The following is a 23,254-nucleotide window of genomic DNA, read 5'->3' as shown; positions in this document are numbered from 1 at the left end:
TATGGCCATCTTATTAACCAAAGTGATTGTATGCTTTACGCTCCCACCAACAGAATGGGTTGTCACTCTTTTATGTAAAGTGATGTAAGGCTTAAGAGCAACAATAACCCCTAATTCATTTTCTGTTGTTGTCAGGGTTTGTAGAAACTTTAGTTTATAGATTAAAAAATAAACAAGTAACATTCTTTTCAAAGAGTTTGTGTACATGTATATCCCTGGGAATTGGTTGCTTTTTTAAAATGCTAATTTATTAGGGTCATACCACCTAACAGATTGCCACAAACTTCATGGCTTGAAACAACACATTTATTATCTCCGTTTTCAGGGATCAGTAGTCCAAGTGTAGGTGAGCTGGGTTCTCTTCTCCAGGTCTCATCAGGCTGAATCAAGGCTGGGGCCCCTATGTCCCCCGTGGCTCATGGTACTCTCCCAAATTCATTGCAGAACTCAGCCCCTGTGGTTGCAGGACCTAGGCCTCCATCTTCTTGCCAGGCCATTCTCATGTCCTAGCACGTGGCCCTTTCACAGGGCAGCTGGCTTCTTCCAAACCAGCACAGACTCTCTCTCCAGGCTGCTACAGTCATCTTGTATGACGTAACCTAATCACGGGAGTGACCATGCCATCATATTCATAGGTTCTGTTCACACTGGGAGGTTGGGGGGTCGGGAGGATTAATGTGGGTGTGTACACCAGAGGGCAGGAGGCCTGGGGGCTATCAGAGTTCTGTTTACCACAGCCCAGAAATCTGCATTTCTCACAAGTCTCCAGCTGTGATGTTTCTAATGACTTGTAGTCCCACTTTGTGAACACTGCTTTATACCATCGTAGAGAATATTTTCATTGAAGAGCATTATGGTTATGGTTTAAGAAATATTTTCTCAGTTAGAGATGGGTTTGTTTTAAATAATGTCCTACTTTTGACTAAATAGCTGAGATTCACTTTCCTGTAAAGTCATTCTATATGGTAAAACCTTATTACTTTGGATTCTTTTAAGATGGTGTAAAGGAGTGTTTTCTCAGTGTGGTCTCTTAACCACCTGCATCCAAGAGTTGGAGGGAGAGCATCCTGATCTGAAATTTTTGAAAAAAAAAACTTTTATAATGAAGGGTGGGTGGCATCACAACTTTAATAAAATGCGTGTGTACATACTTGCACATATATATTTAAATTAGCTGTCGCTGACCTCTTGGTGCCTACAACACCCAGTTGTGAGGACTGATGTTCCTACTGCTTGCTGAGAGCCAGATGATCTACCCAGTATGAATTATGAGAATTACTGCACTGAAAGAAATGACATTATTCCAGTTATACGTGGGGTTTTGGCATTTTGTGTTTACATGATTACTGAATTTAAAGCTATGACGATTTTATTTACCATTTAAATGTCTTTGCTTTTTTTAAAGGATATAATTGACACTGGCAAAACAATGCAGACCTTGCTGTCCTTGGTCAAGCAGCATAATCCAAAGATGGTCAAGGTCGCAAGGTATGTATGTAGCGTGTCAACATAGGATACTTTTTTCATTTGAAAAAGGATTAGGTAATTGCTTCTTTGTAAGGTTAAATGTTCTCAACTCTTGTTTTATCTGAAAAAAGTGACATAATCTCAAATAAGACTCAGTAAGTGTCCTTTGTAAATAATTCTGTCATGTTTTAAAGCCTTGTGGTGTAGGCACCTTATTGCCTAATGTTTTTGACATTTGGCTTTTCAGCAATCTAATAATGATATCAACTTGTCCCGGGTAGCATGGCAGAGGATTGGGGGCCTCTTTGGAAAACTGAGACCAAAGATCCACAAAAGGGATTAGGGAGGTGGTAGGAAGGGGTGGGCCCTGAGGCTCCGGAGCTCCTGGAACTGAGTGATGCGTTGGTCATGGACGCTGCCTCTTGTTCCGCCTCCACATTGAAAGTTTACAGTGCCTCCTTCCTTTCTTCTAAGCCAGCCTCACCTCCTGGTCCTACCTGTGCTGTTTGGCTTTTGCTTTATTTGTTCTACCTGTGTTTATCCCTAATTACAGTTTCACCCGACAGCAACTGTGACACAGACGGTGATTCCCACTTTACAGATAGGGATATCAAGGCACGGGGACTTGTCCAAAGGCACAGAGCTAAAGCACTATAGGGGTGAGATTGGAACACAGGCAGCCTGGCTCAGAGTTCATGCCTTCCTATTTGAAGTTTTTTGTAGGATGACATCCCTGGGTGGTTTTGTTCTGTTTGCATCTTTGACCAATCTGCAATTTTTGTGGAGGGGTCAGATCGTGATCCAACTTTTTTTCCCCTAAATGATTAACTGGTTTTTATAACCCCCTTTTAAGGGATCAAAGTATCTGTCAAATGTGTTTGAATCACAGTAAACCTACTGAGTCATGTGTCAGCAATTTGTCCTTTGGGGCTTTTCTGATAGGTGGCGCAAGCGTATGTCAGTGAGTTTTTACTTTAAATGGATTTAGGACCGGCATGAGGAGTGTGGAGAAGTGATGCATTCTAGGGCACTAAGTAATTTCCTGTAAACCAATCAGTGTGCTTGCTTTTTTCTCTGCATGCTGTTAGGGTTTTAAGTGTCAGCTTAGTGTGGCATGTACGCCTCTAGATACTCTGTTGTGCCTCTCCTGGAATATGCTGCAGAGTTGAGGTAGGGTGCCTCACAAGAGAGGTGTTTTATGTTGCTGGAGGTGGGAAGTGCTCAGAGAGTGCCTATGTTGTTTCTGAGTGATGGAGTTGGCCTAAGTTGGTTGTTTCTCAACCTTTTCTCCTCCTAATCTCTTCCTCACCATTGCATTACATTTTATTTTAGTTTTTTTCCCTCACCATTACATTTTAATGTCACAACTATATGATGTATGCGTTTATGTAGTGTTTGTATCTGTGCTTTATGCATAAAAAGTAAGTATAAAGCTTATTCTTTTTATTAAGTAAAGGTTAAGAATGACTTGGAAGCTTTCTAACTTAAATGTTAAATTAAAACTTAAAACTATTACCTGACAGGCATGTCAGATGCTATGGGCACTTTGGAAAACAGTTTGCCAGTTTCTTAAGAAACTGAATGTGTCAGTCAACTGTACTTCAATAAAAAATAAAATTAAAAGAAAAGAAACTGAACGTGTAACTGCCATACGAGTTGAGGAGTTGCACTCTGGGCATTTATTGCAGAGAAATGAGAGCATGTGTCCACACAGAAAACTACATGTGAATGTTCATGGCCACATCATTTGTAGCAGCCCCACACTGGAAACAACGAAAATGTCCCTCGGTAGGTGACCGGTTCAACAGACTGGTGTGCCCTACTGTGGAAGACTCCTCAGCTCTGAAAAGAAACAATTGATACACACGACGATCTGGAGGAGCCTCTAGGGAACTGTGCTAATAAAAGCCAATTTCAAAGGATACGTACTGTATAATTCCATTTATACAGCCTTCTTAAGGTGACAAAGTGATGGAAATGGAGAACAGATTAGTGGCTGCCAGGAGTTAGGGGGTGGATGTGACTAAATAAAGAGGTAGCCATGTGTGATGGAAAGTTCTGTATTGATTGTGGTGCTGGTTGCATGCATCCACATGTGCATAGAACCACACCCACACAAGTATGAGCGCATAAGATAGGCGAAGTCTGGATAAGGTCAGTCCACCAGCGTGGTAATCTACTACAGTTATGTGAAATGTTCGTTGGAGGAAACTGGACAAAGGGCAGATGGGACCTCCTTGCGCATTTTTTTTTTGCAACTTTCTATGAATCTGCAGTTACTTCAAAATAATTCATTCAGATCTCTAGGCATGTGAGGTGCTGAGTTCCCCTGTACTCTTATTACAGCTTGCTTTGAGTTAATGATACCTTTTCTGGAGTGTTTCTGAATGAGTTCAGTTTTGCTGTGATTGGTTTGTTACTTTCTGTCTATATGGAAATCGAGTCCAAGTGTGTCCTCTAATTACTGGAAGGGGAGTCGTGAAGGATTTGATTACATGATCCCTTGATGACTAAGGCATAGGCCAGTGCTTCTCAAGCACCTGAGAGTTTAAAAAACAAAAAACCACCTATGTGTCCCATCCACAGTGATTTTGATGCAATGGGGTATGGCCTGGGTATCTGAGTTTTGTTACATATTTTTGAAAGTTCCCAGGTGATTCTGATGTGCAGCTAAGGTTAAGAATCACTTTAGGTCCTTTCCAGCCCTTTAAATATATTTATCTAGGAAGGTATGAAATCTTAAGTTTTGTTGGGACTGCCCTTAACATACATAAAGGCTTTCAAAACATCACTACAGGTTCTTCTCATGGCTGAAAAATTTCAGCAGGTAGCACTTGGGTTATGAAATTAGCTTTTGTTAGAGCTGACGCATCCTACCTGCAGTTTCTGCTCTCAAAACCAAGTACTAACTCCTTTAGCATGCTAGTTGTATTTTAGCCTAAAGTTCCTCTTTGTAAGCCACTTACTGAAAATCCTGAAAGGTGATGCTCACCCTTCCCGCACCCCTTTGTGACTTCGGGATTGTATTTCCAGGGATTTTGGACTGAGAGCCTTTATCTTTTCATCTTTGCTCACGGGCCCTCCCCACCCATTCATCCTCCCGATTAACTGCCCTTTGGTGGGCATGTGAGTAGTCAGTGGGCCGCTCTCAGGACAGTCCATCGTGTTCCCGGTGGAGATCGGTCAGGGGCCTCGTCTGTAGTGTAAACTCCTGGCTGTCCCTGGCCAGGGACCCCTGTGATTTAGCTGTCCATTTCACAGTCTTTATTTGGGCTTGTTAAGACTGACCGTAGTATGCTAAAATGCCGATGAAATCATGTTGCAGAACACGAGTGTTCTCTTTTGTAATGCCTTGTAGTCACATGTGTGTCACATGTCACATTTTATAATCAACAGCTTGCTGGTGAAAAGGACCCCTCGAAGCGTTGGATATAGACCAGACTGTAAGTGATTTTCTTTTTGCCGATCATTTTTAACCATCTTTAACCCAAAAAATTTTTATATGAAATGGGTTAGGGTTCCTTAGAGAATGTTTGCACATACTAGATTTGAAAGTGATGTTTTCTATATCTAAACGGTAAATTATGATTCTTTTTAGTTGTTGGATTTGAAATTCCAGACAAGTTTGTCGTAGGATATGCCCTTGACTATAATGAGTACTTCAGGGATTTGAATGTAAGTAATGCTTCTTTTTCCTCATTCTCATTTTTCAGAACCCATATAAAAATTTGCAAAAGAGAAGAATTGTTTTCTCTTTCCAGCACCTCATAATTGGAACCGACTGATGGTTCCCATTAGTCACATAAAGCTGCAGTCAAGTACACACGTCCTTAGAGCTGGAGCTTGGCCAGGCTAGGGTGACACTTCTTACTGGCTGAAACAGTTGAACGGCTTTAACACATAATAGCCGTCCCATTATTATTTCAGATGATAGATGTGGTCATAAATAAGAAATAAATAAGCTAGCTAAGTCTTTTAATTCACTCTCCTTCAAGTACCCGCCTCCTACCCTGGAGGCCGGAGTCCCGAGAATGTACTTAGGAACAGGGGTGAGGAGGGTAAGAGGGTCTGCACACATCTCTGTTTCGTAAAATCTCCTGCAGCATAACACTATTCATATAAGACGTACGGACTGTTGTTCTTGCCTTTCATTTCGGAATACGCTCTTCTAATGTGAATTTCTGGCTTTTTCTTTTGTAGCACGTTTGTGTCATTAGTGAAACTGGAAAAGCCAAATACAAAGCCTAAGATGAGAGTTCAAGTTGAGTTTGGAAACATCTGGAGTCCCATTGAAATCACCAGTAAAGTGATCAGATGTTCTAGTTCTGTGGCCAGCTGCTTAGTAGAGCTTCTTGCATGTGTCTCCTAAGAATTGTATTTGTTTTGTATTTTAGAAATGTCAGTTGCTGCATTCCTGAATTCCTTGTTTGCACTATGAGCCTATAGACTATCAGCTCCCTTTGGGTGGATTGTTGTTTCACTCGTGAATGAAAAATCTCTTAAACCACACCACTATTGAATGAAAATATTGAAATTGTATCTGTAAGAAACATTTAAACAGAAGAATATATTAGTTTTTTAATTGGTATTTTAATTTTTATATATTCAGGAAAGAACAGAAGTGATTGAATATTGTTAATTATACCACTGTGTGTTTAGAAAAGTAAGAAGCGGTCAGTTTCATTCCGTGACAGCACTTAGAGGTATTGTTATGTCAGATAAACCGTATGTCCTGGAATTATTTTAGTAGGTGTCAGTAGTATTAATCTATTTTCCCGCTTGTTCATATTATTTCCGGTGAATCTTTATCAACAGTTCATTTTAAATGCAGATCAGTAACTTCCAAAAAACCACCACTTTTTGACTTCTTCAATGTAAAAATCCTTAAAATAAAAGTTGTCTCTTTAAAAGAAGCTATGCATACTTGTCATTTCTCTACAAATTAACCTAGTGTAGTTTTCTGTTTGTTACCTTTTCCTCCTCTGTTAAATTTTAGTAGCTAGTTTAACTGTAATCTTTACCAAGCACAGCAAATAATGGTTATCTGGTACAATGCATTGGTGGAGGTAGTGAGATCTTAACGACTTCAGAGACATTAAATTTCAGACACGTAGTATTTATACTTTATTTCATTTTCCTATGCTAAAGTAACAAGGCTTTCTTGGAATTCTGTTCAGTTGTTTTGATGGCAGTCTCACCTGCATCTGGACACTTTGTTTTCAGTCATATATTGTTAGGTTCTTTGTGTGGAGAATACTCTGTTGATTAAGAACAACAAGACCTTTTGTTTTATGGGAGCAGGAAGAAAAGTTCTAAACCGAAACTCTTCATTGCGTCTCTGCTCCAGGTAAGGTATGAACTTGCAACCTTGCAGGCCATCCAGCTGTATTTGTGCCTTAAAAAGTTTGCTGTAATTCCCAGCAGCAAAATAGGGAACTTTAAATGATACTAAATAATTTGTTATTGTCCTAGAACTTTTGCGTTTACAAAATGTTTTCACTTTTGTTCTCTTGTTTGAGCTTCATAACCCCGTGAGGCCAAGGTCGGCCTGCCCACGCGGCAGTGTAGCATCCTCGGTAACTCGTGATTCCCCACCTCTCCTCTGTGTCACCATGTCACCTCATCTGGTCTTGCGGGCCCCCCACTTCCTGCTGCAACTCCCCCTCCCCCTCCTTTCAGTTGTACTTACCACCTTCTCTTAGGTCAAACCATATGAAGATACTGTTTTTGCAGGTAAAAATGGTTGGTGATTGGCAATTGAGTGGGGTAACCTACTCACATGAACTATAATTTACATTTGTATTTGTTGCTAGCTGCTTCTCCCCTTCATGAGTTCTAGAATGTAAGCTCCATATAAGGACGGCAGGAATTTTTTCCTTTTATGGACGTATAGAGGAATGGGGCAGATTAAGAGGTTCAAACTACTACGTATAAAATGAAGGGGGGCCAGGATTTTTCTCTGTCATGTTTACTGATATGTACCTAGTGCTTTGAAGATAGGAGCAGCTCAGATGCTTATTGTTGAATGATGGGTGAATTAAGAACTCTGGGCTGGGGGGAGTAATAGCTCAGTGGTAGAGTGCATGCTTAGCACGTACGAGGTCCTGGGTTCAATCCCCAGTCCCTTCATCAAAAATAAATAAGTAAACCTAATTACCTCCTCCTCCAAAAAAACAAAAAGAACTTTGGAACCTGTTTTCTCAACTGAGTAATGGGGACAACGCTGTCTCCTTCACAGGCCTACTGGAAGGATTAATTAGATGCAGTAGTGCTGGTGAGCAGGGACAGTGGCCTGGGGCACAGCCAGTGCTCCATAAACATGAATGTTTCGAGAAGATAGGTGCACGGCTGGTAGGTGGCAGGGATTTAAACCGAGATCTGTCTGATTATTGGTACAATATCATGAAGCAGCTGAATGGTTTCCCCTTCTGATTCATGCCAGCTCTTTAGTGTGTGGTTAAGTAATGTCTTAGCTGGTTGGCTACCCCAACCAGAAACCCAGCTAGCAGCCAGGAAGGAACGGTCTTCTGAAGCTCATGCCCTTTTCTCATAAGAATATTCCTCAGACTTTACTCAACCTGCTTTGGGGGCATACAATTCTAACAATTGTATTTCTTTAACTGACTTTCAACAAATCAGACGTCGTCTATTTTAAGAAGGGAGAAGGGATGTACTGCCAGGAACAGCAGTGATTTTCAGGATAAGAGTCTGTCAAAGTAGAGGGAAAGTATTCAAAAGAAAAAAGCTATAGCCTTCTGGGGCCATTTATGATGGGAGCACATGGTCATAATTGTCACACCTCAGTCATCCCTCAGGGCTACACTTTCATTACAACCCCTGACAATAAGGGATGTTCATAAGGAAAGGAAAATGAAATTGCATTTGCTTGATTTTCAGAGATAGGGCAACATGGACCCTGTTTTAGGGGTATTACCATCCAAGGGACTGTTGGTGCTTAAAGGAGAGGTAAGCCTTAGTGACCTGAAAAATTCACGTGTCAAACCCTTCATGTGTTCAGTATTCTATGTATCATGCCTGTAAATAGAGGTAGCTTCCCATTTTAATACTGTGTATAAAAGATTTATAGATAATCTGGGCTACCACTCTAATTCCTTTCCCTGGTAAGTTAATCAATTAATGACCTTCCCTGCATTTGAGATTCTAGAAACACACTGAGCACCCACGATGTGCAGGTACTGGGGAAGATGGGTAAGGTTCCTGGTTTCATGAAGATTTCATTCTGGTTAGGGAAAGGGACAGTAAACAAAATAATTTCAAATAGTGTCAGGCTGTAAAGGACCTACGACAGCAACGTGCCCTGGCCAGAGGGGGGACAAGGGCTGGGCACCATGTATTAGATCAGGTGCTTAGGGGAGGTCGTGGTTGAGCTGCGACTGAATGGAATAGAAACTAGCCACGTGAAGACTTGGAGTAGAGTTCTTACAGTAGTAACAGCAAATGCAAAAGGCACTGAGATGGTGACAGGCCATCTGAGGTGTTGGAGGGAGAGAAGGAAGGCCAGAGTGTCTGCGGGGAAGGAGAGGGCTGGGACTGGAGAGGAAGGCCAGCGCCAGACCAGGGACCAGCTGGTAGGTGGAGGCCCAAAGAGTGGACGTTCTGCATTCCACAAAGGGAAGGCACTTCAGGGTTTTAAGTAGAGAGTAATAAGATTTTATTTGCCTTTTTAGGCAAATAAAAGGCACAAGAACCTCTAAGAGCAGTTCTGAAAGGAGGTGTAGAGGCTTCAGTAATAAAACCGGCAAAGCCAGCAGTAACACTAATACATTAATATGTGTCAGATTCTGTGCTGAGTGCTTTTATACATTATTCATAGCACGTTTCACAGAACAGACTCAGGTTCAGTTGCCAGATTCGTGGAGGGAAGGCTGCCGTGGACAACTTGGCTACTGTTTCTTCCCTGGATTATCCTGGTAGCCTCCAACCTGATCTCCAGCTCCCATCCTTGTCCCCCCTCCTTCTGATGGATCCACACAGTGTCAACCCAGCAGCCAAAGTGATCCCATTAAAATGTTAGTCCTACTGAGTCGTTCTTGGGCTCAAATCCTTCCTGCGGCCCCTAGTTTCGGAGGAGAAGCCAAACTCCCACAGTGGCCAGTCATCTACTCCTCCACATCTACTTTTTGCTGCTCCAAGCACCCTGGCTGCATCCTCACTGCCCCAGAAGCATGTGGAGCAAGCTCGGGCATCTCCCCTTCGCCAGAGCGCTGGGACCTCCACCCCAGCCTCCTAGCCGCCCCCCTGCCCCTGCTCTTGCCCCTTCTGGTCAGCGCCCCACTGCAGTTAGGATCATCTTTTGTTCACTCTTGTTTTTCTTTTCTTTTTGGGGATGATCTTTTAAAAATATAAATCAAATTACAATTGACCCTTGGATACAATGACTGAACTGCAAGAGCCCACTTACAGGCAGAGGTATTTCAATAAATACCTATAGGGCTCCACGATTCATGGTTGAATCTGCGCATGTGGAACTGACTAAATTTTTTCCCTTTTTCAGTTTTACTAGGTATAATTATTACAGTTGATTATATTGCATGTAAATACATATATACAATACACCTCATTTTTTAGTTGTCATATATGTACTAATTATTGTTTCTAAGAACAGATAAGAGCTTTAGCTGTTTAAACTTAACATGGTTATCAAAGGAATAAAGCCAACCACAAAATAAGAATCAACAGAGTGAGAAATCCAATCCTAAAGGAAAGGAACTGACTGTAAATTTGTACATGAATTTCTGACTGCTCAGAGGGTCAGCGCCCCTGCCCCCTGTGCTGTTCAAGGGTCAGCTGTGTATCACTGGCCTGCTTAACCCTTGAAAACTCAGGCTGTCCTCTGGCCTGCAAGCCTGTGTGTAAACCAGCCCCTGCCCAGTTGTCTGACTTCATTTGCCCTCTGCCTTCTTACTTCGCTTTACACTGCTGTTCCTTCCTCTGCCACTCCATTCCCCCAGATCAGCCTGGCTGCCTCACAGATCACCTGGGGGAACCCTTCCCTGTTCTCCCTCCAACCGCCTCAAATCTACTCTCCCTACATTACCTGTGTTTTAGTTCCCTCTGGGTCCTTAACAGTCCCTAAATGGCAACAACCACCACAGCTGCTCGGTTGGATTTGCCGCTCTGCCGTCGATTAGGCCGCGGAGAAACAGCCCAAGTAAATACAAGCCACTTATTACTCGGCGGCGGAGGCCGGATCAGCCTGATGTCAGCCTCCTGCATCCCCAGCCCCACAGGATGACACCAGACCAGAGGGGACAGATGACACTCTCCAACTCAGTGACGGACTAGCCTGGAGCTGTACCCGAAGTGGGGCGGCAGGGTTGAAAGTCCACACCTTACCGAACCAGGGAGGCCAATGAGAAATGCCTCACGGCAACCCCCGCAAGGTCGGGAGGTGGGTGAGAAACGGTGTTGGGACAGCTCCTCACAAGGCTGTTCCTGGGAAGGCCACGCGACATTGGTCTGAGACTAGGGGCAGACTGCAGTTGACTTTGTCCACGTGGCCTATGTGGAGAGTCCCATGGAAGAGCATTGGTTATTGAATTACCACCATATGCAATGGAACTGTACTAAGCACTTCCGATTCCTTATGATGACCACTCTGAGGTGGGGTGTGGTTTTTAAAAAATTCATCCCTATTTTACATATGAAGAAATGCAAGCCCAGAGAGGTTGCATAATTTGCCCAGGATTACACAGCTGGAAGTGGCAGGTGAGGAATTCGAACCCAGGCAATCTTATTGCAGAACCTGGCTCTTAGCTCACGGCCACTTAGTCTTTGGGGCCCAAGTGTTTTATGGAAACTACACTGATAGTACAGAGGCAAATATTAGACTCATTGAAGGTAATAATTTCAAATGACTTGTACATTAAAGAGCTTTTCTTGAGGTCATAGCTGATCTTTAAGAATGTAAACTGACTTCCTCTGGCACTGGGAAACATTTTCAAAGACGATTACAGAGTTCCTCTAATGTGATCTGCAGATTTTTCTGCCGACTTACTTTATGATCCCGTGGGCAGCTTCAGACAAAATAACTTTCTGGCATGAAGGATTGTGTGTGCTCTTTGCCATTTTTAAATGTGATTTTTATAGATACTTCAAACCACTTGAAAGAGTAATGATTTTTTAATGGTTTTTCATTATTATTTGTAACTTCAAGCATTACTGATAAAAACTGCCAAATTAAGTTTCAAATTTTCTCTTTAAAAAGCATGGGTGTACTTCCTAATGAGCTTCCCCATTATGATTCATGACTGAAGTGACTTTCAAACGTGGTAGCTTTTCAGTAGAACTTCTTTTCCTAACATTTTTTTCTCTTCCTTTCATTATGACAGTATTTGAGAGCTTTGAACATAAATCACAGGTTTATTTATATTGCACATATTTTCCCTCTGGAACATTTGCCACATATCTTCCCATTAGCTCTACCCTTTTTCAAGCGTTTTCCTATTTCCTGGGACCATGAGGCATTACAGATTCACCTCGTGTTTTCCCAGCCTTGGTCTGGAATTAGCCATTACTTCCAGGAGCCCTGCTTCCTTTATTGGAGGTTGATATTAGAAACCAAGATCTGAGTGCCAGGTGTGCTTATGACTATTAGGGTATCCTTGCTTCTAGGTCCTCCCAGTGGACAGAGCTAGGAAATATAAGCATGCATACTAACCCACATGTACACACATCTTTAGTTACTTGTGTATCTGGGCTAGAATGAATCCTGGGGTATAGGTGAGAGTGGAGACACCACTGTGGTTATTTTCATATGTGTGATGTTTCCACTCTCATCCACACCCCAGGATTCACCCAAGCCTTCAACTTTTCCATATTCTTTTTTTTAATTGAAGTATAGTCAGTTTAAAATGTTGTATCAATTTCTGGTGTACAGCATAATGTTTCGCTCATACATATATATATTATCATATTCTTTTTCATTATAGGTTCCTATGAGATATTGAATATAGTTCCCTGTGCTATACAGTGGAAACTTGCTTATCTGTTTTATATATAGTAGTTAGTATCTGTAAATCTCGAACTCCCAATTTATCCTTTCCAACCCCCTTTCTCCCCTGGTAACCATAAGTTTGTTTTCTATGTTTGTGAGTCTGTTTCTGTATTGTAAATAAGTTCATTTGTGTCTTTTTTTTTTTAGATTCCACATATGAGTGATATCGTATGGTATTTTTCTTCCTCTGCCTGCAGATTGTCTCTGCTCTTGAGGGGCTTAAAGTCTGATACGGGAGAGGGGTGAGGTCTACAAGTGATTCTAATGCAAGGAAGTCTTGGTTCAGTGCTAGACGAGGGGCCATACGTGATGCAGTGAGAATTCAAAGAGGAAACTCAGAATGGGGAGAGGGAGGCAGGGGAGATTCTGGGAGAAGTTTCAGGGAGAAGCAGCATTTGAAGTGGGACTTGGAAGAATGGGAAAGGTTTGGATGGGTAGATATAGGGGAAAGAAGGCTGGGGCGAAAGGTTTCAGTCAAAAGATCTGTTTGGGCAAAGGCAGAGGGAAAAAAATTGCAGGGGAGCGTGGGAAATGGTGAGTAGTCTATGGTTGTGGTAGAGAGGGGTGGTAAGAGAGGAAGCCAGACAGGTGGCTTGGGTCATCATAAGGGCCTTTGTATCAGTTAGAATGTTCTAGGCTTCCAGTCATATTGCCCAGCCCAACCTGGCTTAAGCAATAAGGTTTATTGGCTCCATAACTGGGAAGTCCAGAGGTAGCTCGGACCTCATCAGTTTGATGCACTGCCCCACTAGGATGGAAACCCATGTGGTTTCAACCGCTCTACTCTGCTGTCTGTGCTGCCAGAGTCATCCTAAGGCCAGTCTTCCTGCAGTCCGGTGAAGGCTGCCAAGTCATCTCCGTACAAGCTTCCTCAAGAAAGGCTTGCTGTGTCAAGTCTCTCCTTAAGACTCACTAGCCAGAATGGGCTCAGATATGCCATTTCTTAATTCATCACTGGAAACTGGGGGTGGGATTGCCTTTTGCCCAATCGAGCCCACTTCTAGAGCTAAGATCACAATTTGTTTCCCTTGGCACACATTGAACAAAATCAAGATTCAACGACAAAGGAAGAAGCGGGAAGTTGGTGCTGGGGAGGCGACCAACAATAACCTCTATGGTCTCAGGTGCCAGGAAGTGTAGTATTATGCTTGTTAAGTGAAAAATTGGAGAATGTGGAAAAATTTCTAGGTTTGATCAACCAAAAAATATTCCTGTATTTCACTGAATCTAAGATGCTATCAGTTGTCTACAGGACAACCTGGTTTCTTTAACAATTAAGTTGCAAGGAAAAAAAGACATGAAGGAGGAAGCTATTAAGAGACTTAAAGATGTATCAGTGAGTAGTGATGTCTGGATCTCATTTGGACCCCAATTCAGATAAACAAACCTTAAAATACATACACATTTATGACATTTATGAGACAATTGGAAATTTGAACAGACTTGAATTATACATTGATGTCAAGGAACTGTTGTGGTTTTCAAAATGTGGAATAATATATTGTGGTTATGTTTTTTTAAAAAGATTCCTATCTTTTAGAAATACATATTCAATTATTTACAGATGAAAATGGTTTGATGTCTGGGATTTGTTTCAAAATAATACAAGCGTAGGGGGAAATAGGTGGGGATGTGGCTGTAAGATTGGCCTTGATCTAATAATCATTGAGGCTGGGTGATGGGTCCCTGTGGAGTTCATGATACTCTTCTACCTTTTTATGTGTTTGAAATTTTCCACAATAAAAAGTCTTTCCTAAGAAAGGAAGAAAAACAAGATATCTGGATAAGCCTAATTGAGGAGGTGACATTTGCTATGGAATGCTCAGGATGTACGGGGCCCCTGCCACCGTCTGGCATTAAAAATACTAAAAACATATTGTCTAGGAGCTGTCATAGATTAAAGATGGCCAGAAATTCTTTTCTAATCCTCCCATTAAGAGGTGGAGGAAATTCCCCTCCCCTTGAATCTGGGCGGGCCTTAGAGACTTGCTTGACCAATAGGCTACACCAGAAGTGACATTCCAGCACTTCGAAACTAAGTCATAAGAAGCCTCATAGCTTTGTTTGGCTCTCTTGGAACACTCACTGGGAGTCCTGAGTCTTGGAACCCCTGAGAAGTTTGACTCCCCAGGGTTAGGCATTCAGAAGGCTGGGCTCCAGTAAACAGTCCCAGCTGAACCCAGTCTTGTACCCATCCCCACCGAGGCTCCAGACTTGTGTGGAGCCCGCGTGGACCTGTCAGACCAGCCCATCTGCTGTGTGCAATAGAAGAATCACCTACCTGAACCCTGCCTGAATTCCTGACCTGTAAACTCATGAGATATAATTCAGTGATTGATGCTTGAAGTCACTGAGTTTGGAGGTAGTGTTTTTGGGCAGCAAGAGGTGGCCAGAACAGAGCTATAGACATATGTGACAAGTTATTTAAGCAAGGGGAAAAGAAACACAGAAGTCAGGAGAGGGTTTTTTGGAGCGGGGGGAGGTGCAGGTGGGAAGAGGCAGGGGGATGGGGGGCGGGATGAACACAGGTAAGTTCAAAGGTACCGACAGGGCCTAGTTCTGAGATTGGGTGTTGTGGTGGGTTCTCCATGTGCATTTTAATTTTATATGCCCATTACGTACATAATATTGTAGGCCCTGAATATTATACAAAATAAAAAAGACATAAAAGGTCTCAAGCACGCATAGGAAAATGTTAACCTTTGTTAAAGCTGAGTGGTGTGTACATGGTACATTATGATTCTCTATACTTAATGTTTGAAATATCTTACAATAAAATTTTTGAAATTAATTAATAGGACTTCTATAAGGACAAAAAAACACATGTATATACGTGCATGTGGAAGAAGATGCATGAAAAGTTGAATCATTCCAATTATATGAACCTCTCAGGGAGGTTCTTATACTTTTTTTTTTTATTGTGGTAACATACACATAACATGAAATGTATCATGTTAACCATTTTAAGTGTAGAATTCAGTGGCATTAAGTGCGTTCACATTGTTGTGCAACCGTCACTACTATCCATCTCCAGAAATTTTTCATCTTCCAAAACTGAAGCTCTGTACCCATTAAACAATAATTCCCCAGTCCCTCCTCCCCTCAGCTCTGGGAAACCACCATTCTACTTTCTGCCTCTATGAATTTGATTACTCTAGATACGGCCTATAAGTGACATTGTGCAAATATTTTTATCCTAATTGTAATCGTACTTTATATATGACCATGACTTTTTTTTTAGCTTAGCTTTGTATCTCATAGACATTTCTGGGCAAGGCTACTGCATGAGAAAACCAACACGTGTCTACTGGCAGAATTGGATTTCTGTGCTCATCTCCACTTACTCTCTACCCATGGAGTCTGACCAAGGCTCTTACCCTCTACAAATCTCAGTTTCCACTGAGGGGCCATTGCCAACAACATAAGGTAGGTAGCCAGTAAATGGCAATTCTTATTACAATCATTACATGGATTTTTATTACCAGTCTTCTTAATGACTGTACATTATTTTTAAAACAGTAACTGTTTCAAAATCAAAATAGCTTTTTCTTTGTGGTTTCTGGAAGGCCCTGACTTAAAAGCAGGTCCTTTCACAGTTCTACTAAGATAGGTTAAAACTTCCAAAGTAGGGTGTTTGTTGGAGCTATACAACCAATGGTGGGAATTTTTTTTATTAATCAAAGTTATTAATTTGTTAATCAAAATAGCATTACTTTTTTTTCTGATTAAAAAGGTATGCATGTTCAATGGAAAGTAAGTAATGAATAAATAAATAAATAAGTAGAGTTTAAGTTTAGAGGAAGAAAGTGAAAATCTCCAGGGATGTCCATCCCAGAGAGAACCACAACAAAAACATTTGTGGATATACTTCGAGACTTTTCTCTATGCATATACATTTGTGTTTTCTTAAAAGATATGACTTTTTAAACAGAAATGGTATGCATTCTCATTACTTTTTTAAAATGTAAGAATGGGTCTCAGCGTATGAAAACTCAATTTGTTGTTATGGTGGTTGTGTGCTATAGAAGACGCCATTGTGTTGTTAAGGTCCGGGACCTCCTTACCATCCACAGAGTAAACAAGTTTTGCGTCGTTGAAAGACGAGGGGTCCTGGCTGGCAATTGCTCCACGAAACATTTAGCCCTACTGTGAGGGAGAAGCAGTAGAAAGAGAGAAGTTATGGGGGAGAGCATAAAGAGGAAGTGGGCGGGGACCTGGGAGGAGATGGAGGAAGGAGGCCTGGGATTCGTATGCCTGGGTACCATTCTTCAAAGTGTTCCCATCTTTACTCAGTGACCCAGAAAGTGCTAGGCCCAGTGAACAGGAAAAGTGCAGTTTCGAGTACCATCTGTGTGCCAAGGAGCATGTGGAAGTCACTCCAGCCTCACAGTCCAAGAATGGTGGGGCCACGCCAGCTGCCCATTTTGTAAGTGGAATCCTTACTGTCCCTGCCTTTTGTCCTGTTACCCTGTGAGTGGGTAAATCACTTTGTCTGGGTCTTGAGACCTCCCACAATCACTCATCCATCATAGTGAAAACACCTCCCTCCTCCACTGCCCTCAGGCCTCAGGGAACCACCGTTAGCGGAGAGGGGTGATGGCAGGAAGAGCTCTCATTGCCATATTCAGGGGATGAACAGGGATAAGAAGGGCGGGACTATCTCTGTTACAATAAACATATGACCTCCTAAACACCTGTTGAATCTCTCCTTTTCTTCTGCCACCTTCCTAAATCAGGCCCATCATCTATAGTTTTGGCTTTCCACCCATATTTTTTTATTGTTTTTTTTTTTAAAAAATGAAGTAAATCAGTTACAATGTGTCAATTTCTGGTGTACAGCACAATGTCCCAGTCATGCATATGTATATACATATATTCATTTTCATATTCTTTTTCATTAAAGGTTATTATAAGATATTGAATATAGTTCCCTGTGTTATACAGAAGAAATTTGCTTTTTCATCTATTTTTATATAAAGTAGTTAATATTTGCAAATCTTGAGCTCCCAAATTTATCCCTCCCTACCCTGCCTCCAGTAACCATAAGAGTGTTTACTATGTCTGCGAGTCTGTTTCTGTTTTGTAGATGAGTTCCTTGGTGTCCTCTTTTTTTCTTTTTTCAGATTCCACATATGAGTGATATCGTATGGTATTTTTCTTTCTCTTTCTGGCTTACTTCACTTAGAATGACAATCTCCAGGTCCATCCATGTTGCTACCAATGGCATTATTTTATTTTATTCTTAACTATTATCTAAATTCTTTTTATTATATTTTATTCTTTTTATGGCTGAGTAGTATTCCATTGTATAAAAATACCACAACTTTTTTATCCAGTCATCTGTTGATGGACATTGAGGTTGTTTCCATGTCTTGGTTATTGCAAATAGTGCTGCTGTAAACACTGGGGTGTATGTATCTTTTTGAATTAGAGTTCCCTCTGGATATATGCCTGGAGTGGGATTGCTGGATCATATGGTAAGTGTATTTTTAGTTTTTTGAGGAATCTCCATACTGTTTTCCATAATGGCTACACCAATCCACCTGTATTTTTACTTCTAATCTATTTTAAGGGCATGGACTTGGACAGACTCTAACAGAAAAGGTAGAACCATAAACCATAAACATGATGATATGGGAGGGAAAACACTGGCCTGAGAGGCAGAGCACCTTGTCCACTTTCTGCCATTTATTTCCTATGACTTTGGATGAGTCCCTCCTTGGATTCAAATTTCTACTTCTGTAAAAATGGGATAGGACAGTGACATCGTCTTCAGCAGTGTTCTCATCAGAAAGGATATGGGTGGGGCAGAGCTGCAGACAAACTGGCTATTTCACTATCTTGCCTAGGCCAGTCCTAACCAAGCCTACACAAGTATAAAGGTCACTAGCTGGTAACTGACCTGCCTATTTCCTATGCAGAGAAAGATAATAATCAGAATATCTACAATATAGCCTCATAATGCCCTGTATTCTATCAAAAATGCTAGACATATAAAGGACCAGAAAAAATGTGATTCACAGTCAAGATTTTAAAAATGTCAGTCACTAAAAACTGAACCTGAGATGGCCAACATGCTGTAATTAACAGAAAACATTAAAACACTTATAAATATCATCCCCCAAATTAAGGAAACTAGGGTTTTAATGAGTGAACAGATAAGGAATCATGAAAATGAAAACCATAAAAAAGAACCAAATGGCAATTCTAGAACTGAAAAATAAAAGTGATATGAAAAATTCACTGAATGAGCTTAACACAGATTAGAAATAGTAGAAGAAATAGTACATAAATTTAAAGACAGACCAATAAAAATAATCCAATCTGTAGAACAGATTAAAAAGAAAAATGAACACAGCCTCAGGAACCTGTGAAATAATATCAAATGATATAAGTTTAGTTGGAGTCTTAAAGGGAAAAATAATTGAAATTAAGGCAGGAAACATATTTGAAGAACTAATGGCTGAAGATATCCATCCCACATTGGTAAAACATTGACTTACAGATCTAAGAAGCTCAGTGAAGCCCAAGAAATATAAACATAAGGAGAACCACATCATAGTCAAACACTGAAAACCAAATATAAAACAATCCTGAAATTACATACAGGGGAACAAGAATAAGATTTATTGCTGACATCAGAAACAACAGAGGTCAGAAGACAATGGAATAACATTTTTAAACTGCTGAAGAAAAAAAAAAACCTGTCAACTCAGAATTCTTTAAAAAAATGTTTAATTGTAGTATAGTTGATGTACAATGTTACATAAGTTACAGGTGTACAATATAGTGATTCACAATTTTTAAACGTTATATTCAATTTACAGTTATTATAAAATATTGGCTATATTCCCCATGTTGTACAATATATTCTTGTACCTTATTTTATACCTAATAGTTTGTACCTCTTAATCCCCTACCCCCATATTGTCCCTCCCCAATTCAGAATTCTTTATCCATCTAAAATCATCTTTCAAAAATGAGGGAGCAATATAGTTTCAGATAAATAAAAGGTGAGAAAATTTAGCACCAGCAGACCTAAACCACAAGAAAGTAAGTATTAGAGGATGTCCTTCAGATGAAAGAGAAATTACACCAGAAGTAAACGAGGATGTACAAGAAGGTATGAAGACCCTAGAAATGGCAAGTAAGGGAGTAAACATCAGAGACTATGCTTTCTTCTTGTCAAAGACAAATGACTCTGCAGAGAAGAAATAGTGAAAACAGTAAACTAAAAGATATGACATATCTTGGAGAACTAAAAGATATGACAACAAATTGCACAAAGAATAGGAGGGCAGGTGTCTGGAATTACTGAGTTGTAAGTTATTAGATTTGTGAAGTGTCACATACGAGAAGGGGAAAGTTGGAAGTGAGATGTTTCAGGTGTGACGTATGAGACATACCATAATGACTAAACAGACTTTATAAGCTATAGAGTTGTGAACCCTAGAGCAAATGCTAAAAAAAACACACACAACAAAAAGAGGTGTAGCTAAGAAGACAACAGAGGAAATAACATTATCACAAAGAAATATTAACCCAGAAAAACGCATGAAATTCCAAAATATTAGAAAATCAGCCCACTTCTGAATCACCCAGAGATTGAAGAAGAAACGATGTGAGAAATTAGACTCACAAGCGAATAAAATCCTGTGGTTATGCTGCGCTTTCCTGTTTTTAAAATTTTAAATATTTTCTCTCTCTCTCCTTGAGTTTCTTCACATCCTTGGCTAAATCTTTTCATCATGTCCAATAACTTTGTACAACTTTCAACTCAGTTTTCATCTGGGAAATACATTAGAGACTCTATCAGCTCCACTTTTTTTTTTTTCGTCTTGGAAAACAACTTTCTTGAGGCCTTCCATCCCCTGCTCCCATCTGAACTAGTAGCTCTCAAGGTCAAGTGTACAGGTCTCATCCTTCGCTATCACCTTGGGAATTTCCTCTGTAACTCGCCTGTGTTGTATCCCCTGTTTGATGGATCCCATATCTCTGTCTTGATTGGTTTACTCTCACGTCTTGGTTTCTTTTTTTTTTTTTTTTTTACCCTTCTATGACTAGTTTTATGGTTTTCAGTTTCCTGCCACAATTGTAAACCTTGGCATTTTCCCTTTGAACAAAATACACATCACTGTTTTACAATCACCCTTGCAAATTCTGGTATTTGGAGTTCTGCATTTATTTCTATTGGCTGTTATTTCTACTGGTTCTTGCTCATAGTGTCTTAAATCTTTATGTGTTTGATTTTGTCTTGGACTTTAGATTTTAATTTAAAGATGTAATCTGAAGCCTAGGATATCATTATATTCTTCCAAAGGGGATTTTGATTTCTTTTCCCTGGGTGCCTGGAATGCTAGCTATCTGAAATACGGTTCATCCAATTTCGGGGTATGAGATTCCAGGGCTTGCTCGGATGAATGGAAGGTGGGCTGCAATGCATGTGAGAGCTGGTTTCCTTCCAAGTCATCCCTGCTCCTAGGCTCCTAGGTAGCTTGTCGAGACACCAGACCAAGGCAGCAGATGATTTACCAGAGTCTTCCATTTGGGCTGACCCTGGACTCTGACTTTTGTCCCCTGTCCCTAGGAGGCCCCTGGAAGCACTCAGTCTCTCAGCTTCTTCTACCCGGTTGGAAAGATCTCCCTGAGCCAAAATGACCCAAAGAGCTGGTTGGTCTCATCTCTCCTGGATCTTGGCTTACTACTTTCTGTCTTGTTAAGCATTTCATGCTTTTAAGGATATTTTAAAATTATGTCGTCCACCTCCTTTGATGTCTTCAGCAGGAGCGGTGCTCCAAATGCCCTAGTCTGCCATTTGCAGAAGTTGAAGTCTCTCTTCTTCATTTTGGTGGCAGACAGACTCCGGTAGCTTCCTGACACACGGTGCCTCGGAAGGAACTTTTTGCAACCCTACATGTCTGAAAATGTTGATAGTCTATCTTCATACTTAATTGTTGCTTTGGCTGGATGTAGAATTCTAGGTTGGATCTTAATTTTCTTTCAGAATATTGAAGGAATTACTTCCTGTCTTCTAACTACCAGTGTATATTTTGAAAAATCCAAAACCATGCTGGTTTCTGATCTTCTGTGTGTCATCTATTTTCCTCTCCTGGAAGTGCTTACAATCTTCCCTTTATCCTTGTATTTGAAATTTTCATGATGAGGGTCCTTGATGTGGGCTTTTTTAGTTTTTCATTCACTATGCTGGGCACACGGTGTTTTCTGCCAAACTGGAAATCCATGTCCTTCAATTCTGGGCATTTTCATGTATTATTTCTTTGATAATATCCTCTCCACCTTGTGTGTGTGTGTGTGTGTGTGTGTGTGTGTCTCTTTCTGGAACATCTATGATTTGTCTCCTGGAACAATCCTCTAATGCCCTTTTTTCTTTTCTTTCCTATTTTCCTATTCTGCCTTGTTTGTTCTACTCTCTGAGAGATGTCCTAAAGTTTTCGTTTCCAAGAGCTCATTCTTGTTCTTTAAATGCCCCTTTTTTTCCTTCTTGAAGAATGCATCCATTATGTCTCTGAGGATATTGTGAATTTTTTAAAGTTGTTTTCTGCCCTGTGCATTATTTCCTTTATTTGAGTTTCTTTTTTCCATTCATTTGCTTTTCATCTTAAAGGTTTTTTTTTACTCCTGTCTTGGCCAGCACAGGGACTAGACTAGAGGCAAACAGGACACCCAGAGTGCAAAATTAGGGAGGCACTCCCCACTCCCCAGACTCATGCAAGTGAAAGGTCAGCGCATAAGGTGAGCGCCCCCTGACATTTTGTGCCCAGGGCACCTCACTTGCTCACTCTCGTCCCAGCTCTGGACCCGGCTCCTGAGCCCTGATCCACACGGAGGGACGAGATACTAACACGCTGACTAGAGGCTCTGTGGCTGGGTTGGGCCGGGCCACACTGGCTTCCTTTTAGAATGGCTGGACCCGCACACAGACATTTCATTCAGGCACGATCAAATGGAGAGACTCTTTATTTGCTTTCCCTCAAAAGTAGAAGCTGTGAAAGGATTTGATGAATATATGTGTGTATATGCATGGCTGGAGATTGACACATGTAATTGACTGTACTTCAATTAAAAAAATGAACTACAAAAAAAAAGAGTGCTATTAATCAAGGTGTTATGGTTTACCAATTTTCTCTTTTAACAATTGTGGGGTGGATGAATAAAGCCTTTCTCATATAAAAAAAAAAAAGGAAAGGATTTGAGAGCAGGTTGGGGAGTTGAGCTCGGGAAGTTGGAAGGAGGGAGCTGAGAGAGTAACACGGGGAAAGAGGAAAAGCCAACATAAACGTGCATTATTGAGGTCACCCCTGTGGGAAACATGGGTTTTATTCCGCCCAATCCCCTCAGAAGCATCCCCGAATTGATCATTGAAGAACAGGAAGTTACAGCCTTTAAACACCAGCTCCCATTTCCCCGGTGGCTGAGGGTTAAGCCTGGGGTCTTATTAACCCTGCGGTGTTAATTGACCACACTTACAAGCTGCTCTTGAAAGGGAGCCAGGTCGGCTCCTGCAGCGTCCGGGTCCACTGGGGCCCCATAACAAAATGCCACAGGCTGAGGGGCTTGTCAACAACAGACGTTCATTGCTCACAGCTCTGGGGGCTGGGGAGTGCAGGATCACACCCCCGGGAGATCTGGTGTCTGCTGAATGCCCGCCTCCTGATTCATAGATTGGCATCTTTTTGCTATGTCCTCAGTTGGCAGAAGAGGCAAAGGATCTTTCTGGAGCCTCTTTCATAAGGGCACTTTTCCCGTTCA

At 41.2% G+C, this 23,254-nt stretch overlaps 1 protein-coding gene and 1 long non-coding RNA gene across 5 annotated transcripts in view; both read left to right on the top strand.

Moving 5' to 3' along the window:
- HPRT1 (hypoxanthine phosphoribosyltransferase 1) overlaps window positions 1–6,380 on the top strand; it is a 29,958-nt gene extending 23,578 nt beyond the window's left edge. For both annotated transcript variants that reach the window (XM_032474944.1, XM_032474943.1), the window contains 4 exons: window positions 1,406–1,488; window positions 4,864–4,910; window positions 5,066–5,142; window positions 5,668–6,380. In XM_032474944.1, the coding sequence (XP_032330835.1) occupies window positions 1,406–1,488; window positions 4,864–4,910; window positions 5,066–5,142; window positions 5,668–5,715 (255 nt within the window). In that variant the 3' untranslated portion in view covers window positions 5,716–6,380. The remainder of the gene's footprint in view (window positions 1–1,405; window positions 1,489–4,863; window positions 4,911–5,065; window positions 5,143–5,667) is intronic.
- Window positions 6,381–6,536: 156 nt separating this feature from the next.
- LOC106730982 overlaps window positions 6,537–23,254 on the top strand; it is a 20,533-nt gene continuing 3,815 nt past the window's right edge. For 2 of the 3 annotated variants that reach the window (XR_004317832.1, XR_001367426.2), the window contains exons 1-3: window positions 6,537–6,814; window positions 15,746–15,910; window positions 16,778–16,910. This is a non-coding gene — a long non-coding RNA (uncharacterized LOC106730982). Of the gene's footprint in view, window positions 6,815–15,725; window positions 15,911–16,777; window positions 16,911–23,254 lie in introns of all 3 variants that reach the window. The other variant, XR_004317831.1, reaches the window with a different exon arrangement.

This window comes from Camelus ferus, chromosome X (genome assembly GCF_009834535.1).
Source record: "Camelus ferus isolate YT-003-E chromosome X, BCGSAC_Cfer_1.0, whole genome shotgun sequence".
In the NCBI taxonomy this organism is placed as follows: domain Eukaryota; kingdom Metazoa; phylum Chordata; class Mammalia; order Artiodactyla; family Camelidae; genus Camelus; species Camelus ferus.
This window is presented reverse-complemented; position numbering and strand designations above follow the sequence as displayed.